Below are 11,024 nucleotides of genomic sequence, written 5' to 3'. Positions count from 1 at the left end.
GACATAGTTTAAAATGCTTTGGGTCAGTGAACCATAATTAATGGGCGGCATAGATCAGAAGGATCATAATCAGACTACAATGGTCATAGTATTGTAATAAGGCAACTGTGGTCTGCCGATCGTAGTTGGCCACCTGTAATCTGAGGACCATGGTCGAGCGATGATGTTCTGAGCACCAAAAATATAAATAAACATATCAAATGCCGCTTGATGCTTGGGTTTGATTATTTTAGGATGCTTCACATGCTAGATTGAGTTAGCCATGCTCAAAATAGGCCACTTGAACTTGAATAGGAAAGTACCCCCCTAGCTTGATCTTCTAGCCCTTTCTAAAGATGAATCAAGTCATTCATCCTCTTTCTATTCAATTTCAAGTCCTTTATACATCTTTAGGTTCAATCCTAAGTTAACTTAAATGGAAACCTATTTCAGCCCAAAGTCTAAGCTAACTAGGATTAAATCCTATGATGACCATAGTACCCCATAAAATTTTACACCACACAACAACCCCTCTAAGTTGACACAGGGAGAATAGGGATAAGACCTACTAATCTTTTTCTATATCATAAATTCATAATCAAAAGAGGTGAAAATATCTATAATTCACTGGAGCATAAGCACTTCAGAAACAAAATTTCCATATATTAAATTATAGAGCTACTAATATAAATTATGATTCTTTTGAATAGTATCAAAAGATTTCATATGAATCATAATAGACATATATGCCAAATTTTTATGTTATAATAAAATTATATACCTAAAAGACAATTTAGACTAAAATATCAAAATATGACCCTTATTTGGGTTCTAACTTGTTCTTTCATTTACCTAAAATGACATTCAACATAACATAGTATGAGCTAAAACTCATCAAATAAATAATTTAAAGACACAATGCAACCATCATAAAAATTTACTCATATATTAGTCCAATATACTAATTGAAGTCCTTGCATATGAAATACCCGAATCAACACTTGATTTACTCGTAAGCAAAATATCTAATAATAAACATAACTTTAAGTAAAACATTAGAGTTCACGTGTTCACAATTTTAAAAAGTATGTACATATATCTTTATGTTAACTAATTGCCTATAAATTTTTTGAATTAGTTCACGTGTACATTTCTTCTTTTAGCTTGAGAATAAATCTTATATGTGGAAGTGATTTATTAACTATCATAAGCTTAAAAGCACCAATCCAATGTCATTGTTATTATTTATTTTTTTTCAATTTTCCAAAAAAGCCATGGTAGGTGCCACCAACATCAACATCAACATCAACATCAACATCACGATACCCACAAGGAAAAATTCAAACTTTTTCAAGCATGCAAACAGATCCCCAAGACCCATTTCAAAAAACATGCGCACAAAACATTCACATACACATACAGAAGGATTTAAACATAAAAATTTAATGGATTACCATGAATCGGTCATGTCATAACGGATTGAACACTACAGAGACTTTATAGGTGTTATATTGATATCGTACACCAATCTTATAAGTGATGGTGTGTGTTGCCATTGTTGGAGATAGTAGGTGATGAAATCAAGTCATTGGAGCAGCCAAGTGACATAGTTTAAAATGCTTTGGGTCAGTGAACCATAATTAATGGGCGGCATAGATCAGAAGGATCATAATCAGACTACAATGGTCATAGTATTGTAATAAGGCAACTGTGGTCTGCCGATCGTAGTTGGCCACCTGTAATCTGAGGACCATGGTCGAGCGATGATGTTTTGAGCACCAAAAATATAAATAAACATATCAAATGCCGCTTGATGCTTGGGTTTGATTATTTTAGGATGCTTCACATGCTAGATTGAGTTAGCCATGCTCAAAATAGGCCACTTTAACTTGAATAGGAAAGTACACCCCTTTAACTTGAATAGGAAATACCCCCCCCCCCCCCCAGATTGATCTTCTAACCCTTTCTAAAGATGAATCAAGTCATTTATCCTATTTCTATTCAATTTCAAGTCCTTTATACATCTTTAGGTTCAATCCTAAGTTAACTTAAATGGAAACCTATTTCAGCCCAAAGTCTAAGCTAACTAGGATTAAATCCTATGATGACCATAGTACCCCATAAAATTTTACACCACACAACAACCCCTCTAAGTTGACACAGGGATAAGTCCTACTAACCTTTTTCTATATCATAAATTCATAATTGAAAGAGGTGAAAATATCTATAATTCACTATAGAATAAATCTTATATGTAGAAGTGATTTATTAGCTATCATAAGCTTAAAAGCTACATGTCAATGGAGAAATTATTATGTACAGACACCGGACCTTTCAGAGGAGAATCAAAGCGCCCCACATCACTTGGTACATAACTGCGGAACACAGCAAAGGAGTGACGTGATGTGCTCAAATTCGCTCCAGACGGCGTCTGGTGTCCTCAAAAAATAAATTTTCCATGCCAATGACCCTTTTTGCCTCCATACAAGCCTATATTTATTACCCTAATTATTGGGTTCGTACACCGGACGACGTCCGGAGCCCAATAAAAATATTTCACATCACCCCTACTTGATACTGAGCTCCGTATGAGCTCGGTACTTCACAGTACCGAGTAGTATTGAGCTCGGTACTACTCAATATCGAGTTCAGTACTGCTAAATATTGTGAAGTACCGAACTTCATACTTCACAGTACCGAGTTCAATATTACTCGGTATTGTGAAGTACATAACAGTAAGCTGTGTCCAGTGTCTGAACCCAATAATCTCCCCAATGGATGAGACCTTCCGGGTGGATCAAAAGGGAGAGACATCAACTTAGGTTTTGTTTGTGACAACTTTCTTATTACTTCTAAAACAATTTTTTAATACAAAAATTTCAATCTAAAAAATTTTTTGTTCAAAAAGACTACCTTTAGAAATTAGTAAAATGTCATTAATCACACTTCAACTGCATCCAATTTCCATGAGTTGTTGCATGCCAAGAAAATGAATTTACTGGAAATTGAAAAGCTGCTAAAGTGCAATATTTCTGATGAGCAGTGTTATTAAATTTTAACTTAGAAAAAATTTAATTGTAACCAACTTAATTCATATAAGCTTATATATATTGGATTTTTTTACCTTTTAATTTTTTGGAATATTACATTAAACTTGCTATAGACTTCTTAATTATCAATCATAAATTCAAATATTTCACCATGATTTGGTTTGACTATAAATGGTCCTAATCTTAGCCTAACATTGATCATGGTGGACCAAATTTGTGATATGCATATTCAATGTTTTTTTTTTATGTTAAAAAATTGGTGAGACCGATTTGTTATTTGGATGATTACAAACAATATTGTTTATATCACTTTATTGTTTTTTTGCATTATGAATTGATTTTTTTTTTTTTTTTTGGCTACTAACATTTCAAGCCGACCCCACATAGTGGGACAAAGGCTTGATGTTGTTGTTGTACTAACATTTTAAGTATAATATGAGGACTATAGTGGCACACATGATTCAACATATATGAATCCAAGCAAACTGGGGGAACTCGAGAATTACAGTGTTTAGAAAGGTCAAGTCTGTAATACACGACAATATTTCTCTTTTTAGGAGTTTTCTGGTATTCAGGTGTGAGTTGGAAAGATAACCGAGCATATACTAAGTGTGGATAGAAAATTGAACACTTGATTTATCTGTTAAATCATATTGTGCGTCACAATCATATTGCATGACTAATTATTCTAAAGAATAAAACAAGCATTTAATAAATTAATAAAATAAAATCAAGCATAATTAATCGTGTTGTGCGATATTGATTGTATATGATGATCAGTTATTTTGATATATACCCGTACGAAATTCTGGATTTTCAAAAATAGGCAATTTAGAAATTTGAAATTAAAACTAATTGTATTGGACAATCTTGATCGTGTTGTAGGAATAGTAAAGAACATGCCTATTTTGATCCAAGAACCAAACAATCGAATCAGGATCAAGCGTGATTGGCATTTGTATTTTGCGATTCAAATCGTTCAATATGATTTAACATAATATTTGATGGACAAATAATGGTTCGTCCGGTACAATCAAATAGAATATTTAATGGACAAAGTCTTAAATCTCTTCAAAATTTCCAAGAAATTTTTAGGTTTTTTTTTTTTTTTTGATAATTAAAATACCCTATATTTTAAACATTAAATTAAAAAAATATTTATATCCCAAAGAATTATGAGAAAGTTTCGGGATGGATAATGCTTTAAATTTAATTTTTATTTATTTATTTAGACTTTTTCTTTACTATTTTTTATATTTTGAAGTTTCAAATAGGAAATTTGAAATTACCATTTTGCCCTATTGTCACCAAGCTTAAATCTTTTTTTTAGTATTATTATTTAAGATAATTTTTTCACTATTAAAATACAAAATATTTTGATTATAGAAAAATACCTCAAATAGTATTTGGAAATTTAGAGAAGCCCAAAATAAACATTTTGAACTATCAACTGAATTGATAGATTTTTCCAAAATAAAAATGGAAATTTTTACAACCCTAAATCCTTTTTCCCTAATTAAAAAAATTTATGAAATTCAATTTCATTGCATATAATCACTACTGTATGTATTTCAATTTAAAAATCATTTAATAGATTTGAAGCACTTCCAATTTTATTTGGATTTTTGCAAATTTATATACTGATTTTCATGATTAATGTGATATTTTTATTAATAATAATAAAAATAACAAACAATTTTTAAAAATCCTATAATTATATGAATTTTTTTTATTTCACAAATTATTGATGTAATTAAGGAAATTAGAATAACATTTGACTTTGATCTTTGACATATCTTTGAAGCTAACTTTTAGATTTTCAATTTTTCTTTTCCAATTTTAAAAAATATCACTTTTAATTTAAGGGTATTTGATTATTTTAGATATATGAATATCCTAATTTTGAGAATTTATAGAAATTCTCAATATTATTTTAAAATATTTAAATCTAAAATTAAACTCCACCTGATTTGGCTCAAGCAACTCTGAGCAAAAAATTTGTTTAGAATATTTGCACAACCTGCTTCCTTCTACCAACCACTTCTTCTTTATGAATCGGTTTTTTTAAACAAGAAAAATTTCTCCACCTCCATCTAGCTCTTATACCATTTGTTAGGATCTTGAAAGAGAAAGAAGCTATTCCTTTTGAGCTTTTCTTGGGTGAGGGGGAGAGAGAGAGAGGGAAGGGGAGAGGGAAAGATCATAAATAAAAAAATATTTATTGCTTAACCATAACTCCTATAACACCTCATAGTGTCTATTTATAGACACAAATGGCTATACGAATGAAAATACAAGCCATATAAGAAACTAAAGAAAAGTACAAAAGAGAAACTAAGTAAAATCTGGACTAATATCTAATCGGATGCTCAAGTGGATGAGCGACTTTACTCTTAGAGACAGAATGCAAAACGAGCATATACATGAAAGGGTTGGGGTTGCTTCAGTGGCAGATAAGATTAGAGAGAATCTCCTTAGATGGTTTGGTTACATAAAATATCAACCTTCCAATGACTCGATTAGGACAACAAATGTATTAGATCTGGTTTTTCTTAGAAAAGGCCTAAATGGACCTAAAAAGATTTGGTTAAATGTATTAGAAATGATTTCTTTTTATTAGATTTAAATGTCAATTTGACTTTTAATAGGAGAAAATGGAGAAAAATGATTCATATTTCCATGTAGCCGACCCACGTTGTGGGATAAAGGGTTGAACTTGTTGTTGTTGTTGAATGCTACCATAAATTTCCTACAAAATTGAACTGGTTTTATTTTTTTGCTCTACCATTAAGAAACTTGCAACAAAACTCGTTGACTAAGTTAAGGCCACCTCACTACTTAGCTTCAATTCGACAAATGTGCCCAAGTTTTAAATTATTTCTTTACCAATTGAGTGTGCTATTTCAGCATAAACATCTTCGCCATAAATTTCAACGCATTGCATCCACATATCCAATGCTCCTAAGCTTTTTTATGTCTTTTCCTCACATGCCACTTGGAGACTTAGGCCATTAAAGATCTGAAATCTTTATTCGTCTCGACCTAACGGCATTTAATTATGTTCCAAATTTTCAATTTGATCAGAACAAGCTGTTGTCTTTACTGTTTTCTGCCTTCTGCGTTGTCATTTCAGGCTGTGTTGGCGTCGAAGCTTTTGTTTTTATTGCAGAAGGGAGAGGGGGAGAAGCTTGCGTTGTGGAAATGGAGTCAAACGAGGAGGCGGAGTGGAAGCTGGTGGCGCAGATGCGGTCTGCTGTTGAAGCAAAGGACCCAGCAGCCAAGGTTCCATTTTTCTTCTCCTTTTTATTTATGGGCTTTGAAGCTTGGGATTTTGCTTATTGATATGAGGTTCATCAGGAAGGGGGAAAAATCTTGTGGTTTTAGAGATTTTTATTTGAGCTTAGATTAAGAGAAGTTTTCTTGTTTTTCTCAGCGTAATGTTTGCAAAAATATTTTTAAATGATATTTAATCGAAGTAGCTTTCATGGATGTTTGTTTATAGTTGCAGAATAAATAGGGTCTCTAGGAAGACAGAAAATGAATTGATTTCAGTTTTTCTTTTGTTTCCCTTTGTTCTTTTGTTTTGAACATAAATGGTGAAGACTAGTTCAATAAACTAGGCATGTCACACCCGGGTTAGAATGATTATAAGTGGTTGTTATGTGTGGAATCTGATTGTGTTGATCAATCTGGTTATTCTGTTGTCTCGGACCTCAAAGCTTGTCGTATTTGCTGGGGAGCACGGGGATTTATCCCTTGCCTGGGTTTGTGTGCTTCACATTAGATTTTTTTTTTGCTTTCGTGCAACGCCTCGGTGAGGTGATTAGAAGAAGAAGACTTGCAGTCTCAATCAACAGTTCGACAAAGAAGATCTACAATCTCAATTAACAATTTGATAAGTTTTCTTCATTTCATATTATATAATTATTTAATAAGAAAATTAATATGGAGAATGTCTCAATTTAATTTTCTAAAAATCTTGATTTTTATTTCCGTATTTTATATATGGATATGAAGATCCAACACTTCTCCGGTTCAAAAGATAATCCTTTCAATTCTTATTTCCTCCATTTTCCCAGTTCAAAAGATAATCATTTCAATTCTTATTTCCTCCATTTTCCCCCCTAATGGTCTTCTGAAGTAAGTCTTGGTGTCTATCTCCAACTACACTACAAAACAACTTTTATATGCATTATCTCTTGGTTTAAACTTCTTATATCTATGATTATAATAAGAAATTCATGCAAGAATTTGAATGCAGAGTTGAGGTATTAGTACATAAGTGCTTATGCAAATGACTTCTTCACATTTGGCAAATTCTGTTGTGCCTGAATTTGAACTTATTCTAATGGTGGTCAAGAATTTTCAGTTTCTTTTCTTTCTGATTTCAAATGAAGGAGGTGGATGACTTTATGATTCGAAGATTCTTGCGATCTCGTGATTTGAACCTCGAGAAGGCGTCGGACATGTTCTTGAAGTTCCTGAAATGGAGGAGGACTGCTGTACCTAATGGTTTCATTGCTGAAGCACAAATCCAGAATGAACTTTCTCATAATAAGTTATTCATCCAGGGATTTAGCAAGAAAGGGAGTCCTATATTAATCGCTTTTCCTTCAAAACATTATCCCTCAAAGCGAGACATGAATGAATTGAAGAGTGAGTACTTGTTCAATGAATTTTGCACCAAAAAGTTTATAAATTTGTAAGTTTACTATCTTTACAAGGCATTTATTGAAACAAGTGAACTGGCTACTCACAAATCTATAGAAGTTATTGGTTTTCATTGATGTTGTGGTAGTAACCATGGGCGGATTCACCTTAAGGCCAGGGGGGGAATTGCTCTCTGCCCCCTTAGAAAATAAAAAAAAATCTTTATTATATGATTCTTTAAGTAATTTGTCTCCCTTCATGAATTTTTTAGTCTTTATTATAAAGGTTTTTAGGCAATTGCCCCCCTAAAAGTTTTAAAATACTATTGTAGAGATGTTATTGCTAGGGAATGATGAACCAAATACAAAATGAAATAGTAAAGAGAATCCAAAAATATTCTTACAACTAAAATTTGTTCCGGGAGCGTTGCCCATTGACCCCGCGACCTGATCGCCAGGGGGCACTGCCCCCTTAGGCCCTCGACATATCTACGAAGCGTACAACGATGAATAAATAGGGGTCGAGAGGCAACACCCTCGGAATAAAGTTTGGTTGTAAGGATATTTTTGAAAAAAAAAAAAAACTCTACACTTTTACTTATAAGTTTGGCCTCCCTAGAAATTAAGGTTGGATCCGCCCCGGTAGCAACCTGTTCATTTAGAAGCCATGAGTAGCTCATGCATAATGAAATCTTTTTCAGTGTAACAATTTCTTTTTTGCTGCAGATCTTGTTGTGTATTACCTTGACAAAATATGCGCCAGGTACTGCAACTACTCTCGGCCATTGATTTAAATGCCATGTTAATAAGAAGAATATACTATGCTGGTTGATCTTTTTTCTTGATCGTGTACATGGAAAGAAGAGCAGTTTTACTTGACTTTGCTATGTTACTGGTTGAAGGATGCCAGGAAACCAGGAGAAGCTTGTTGCCATAGTAGATTTTCAAGGCTGGGGCTATTCCAACTGTGACATACGCGGCTACCTTGCAGTATTAGATATTCTGCAGGTAATTTTCAATTCCTCACTTCCATTTATGACCTTGCAGATTTTATTTTATTTGAAATTAGAGATAATATGAACGTTGATAAAGATGTTAAGTCGTCAAAGATGGACAAATGATATTTTGTTCAAGTGACAGAATATTGGAGCAGAAATATTCTGTTAGTGTTATTTATGAACAAACTCAGTTCTTCATTAGATGAGCTTTTAATTGATATATTTTGTTGCAGAATTACTATCCAGAAAGACTTGGGAAGGTGTTCTTGATCCATGTTCCATCCCTTTTTATGAGAGCATGGAAGATTGTATACCCTTACATTGATAAGAATACTAGGAATAAGGTAAGCTTCTAATTCTTCTTCAAAATTACCTTTTATTTTGCTTTTGCTGCTCTACTTCCAATTCATCAATACTCCTATTACAATTTTGGCGAGAATACCTTGAACTAAGGCTTCGTTTGGGACAGCTTTTTTATTACTTTCTAAAACAGTTTTTTAGTTAAAAAAAGTTACTTTAAAAAACAATAAGAAAACTGTCCCAAATGAAGCCTAAATTTAGTTGAAGATATAAGATAGATCTTTTTTCAATGCCAAGTGCAATACTATTCTATCTATTTGCAAGATATCTCTTCATAATTTTTAAGATATAAAATTTTAAAATGGTCCCTTAATTATTTATGGGAGGTTTTCTCCCAGATTATCTTCCATATGCAATTTAGTCAATTGAGAGCTCAAATCTTATCCGAAAATGTCCCTTAATTTCTCGAATACGATCCAAAGTAGTTCGACGGATGAACTATTTTTTATCATATTTGAGGAGTTGAAATACTTTATCCATAATAAAAATTTAACTAAGAACATCTTGACCCAATATTCTCCCATTACTTTCAAATGCTTTTGGAGTCCATTTCATACTCTTCTTCTGTGTTGTTATGAACATTATCATTTTCATCTCTCATGTTTTGTCATGTTTAGTTTATCTTTGTGGAGGACAAGAATCTGAGGACCTCATTGCTTGAAGACATTGATGAGGATCAGCTCCCAGAGATATATGGTGGAAAGCTAAAGCTGATGCCCCATTGATTCATTGGATGATCATACAAAAAAATTAAAGAGGATTCTCATTCATATCATAGAATTATTAAGTATTTATACATCTAACACCTAAGGTTTTAAATCATATCAAAAAAACATCACTGAAATTAATGTATTTAATCTAAAATATAACTTTTTATATGTATATTTGATGTGATTGAGGCTTCGTTTGAGACGGCTTTTTTACTGCTTCTTAAAGCAACTTTTTAGTACAACAAATAAAATTTTTGTACTAAAAAGCTGCTTTAAGAAGCAATAAGAAAGTCGTCCCAAACGAAGCCTGAGATACTGAAGTGTTATATGAGCTTTCAAAAGCGGCAAGCGCCTAACTTCAACTTTGAATTTGTATGATAGAGTTGTTTTCGCCATATGTGCTACTGAAAATCAATGCAAAGCTTTGTGATTTGAACTCGGAATAACAAACAAAAATTAATATTGATGATTTTCAAGAACATTTTATAGTACAAATGTTGTCATATTTAGGCTCTTTATAGTGATTTAGTTGTTCTTATAATATAAATATAATCTCAAGAGTACATTTTATAGTGATATAAGTGCTCTGAATGTACTGAATAACAATATGTACTAATCAGATTATGTACTATTTTCTAATTTATTATGGTATAGTATTTGTTTTAGCCATCTAAACTCAAAAAATAGCAAGTGAAGAGATATATTTTCAACTTCATTATGTGTTCATACTATGGGGAGTTACACAAATACATTAAAACTTTCTATTAACTCCCCATACTCACTAACTTCCTCCACTTAGCTCTCATTACATGCATTATTCAGAAACCAATTTTTTAAGATTATGATAAATAAATATAAAAACATATATGAGAAATAATATATATACATAATTTTTTTTTTGTGTTATAATAAATTTGATTGGAGATAAATTACTATTTGATATGATTGTTATTATACTTTGAAGTGGAAATTTTTTTTTGGGAAATTTACATACATACCACTTTATACCATCATATTTATATATCTAACATCTACAATTTTAATATTGCATACATACCATTCTAAATTATTTTAATATCAAATATACCACTCATATTTATTTCCTAGCATTCATATATTTCATTTCTACCACTCATATTTGATATGAAAATGAATTATGGGTGGTATGAATGTAATATTAAAGTTTAGATGTTAAATATATAAATAGAATAATATAGAGTAGTATGTATGTAAATCTCCCAATATTTTTTTGGGTTGGAGATATTCTAATATAAAAAA

The 11,024-nt window shown here is 31.8% G+C and overlaps 1 protein-coding gene across 1 annotated transcript; it reads left to right on the top strand.

The window, feature by feature from the left end:
- The first annotated feature begins 5,923 nt into the window (after positions 1-5,923).
- Positions 5,924-10,141, top strand: LOC110103454 (phosphatidylinositol transfer protein 3). Its single transcript, XM_020832181.2, has 6 exons — positions 5,924-6,311; positions 7,427-7,685; positions 8,405-8,441; positions 8,581-8,686; positions 8,910-9,020; positions 9,654-10,141. Exons 1-6 carry the CDS (start codon positions 6,231-6,233, stop codon positions 9,759-9,761), a joined length of 702 nt encoding a protein of 233 aa, XP_020687840.1. The 5' UTR covers positions 5,924-6,230; the 3' UTR covers positions 9,762-10,141.
- The last annotated feature ends 883 nt before the right edge of the window (positions 10,142-11,024 follow it).

This window comes from Dendrobium catenatum, unplaced genomic scaffold (genome assembly GCF_001605985.2).
Source record: "Dendrobium catenatum unplaced genomic scaffold, ASM160598v2 fragScaff_scaffold_1456, whole genome shotgun sequence".
NCBI lineage: Eukaryota > Viridiplantae > Streptophyta > Magnoliopsida > Asparagales > Orchidaceae > Dendrobium > Dendrobium catenatum.
The sequence above is the reverse complement of the archived record's forward strand: the minus strand, read 5'-3'. Positions and strand labels throughout refer to the sequence as shown.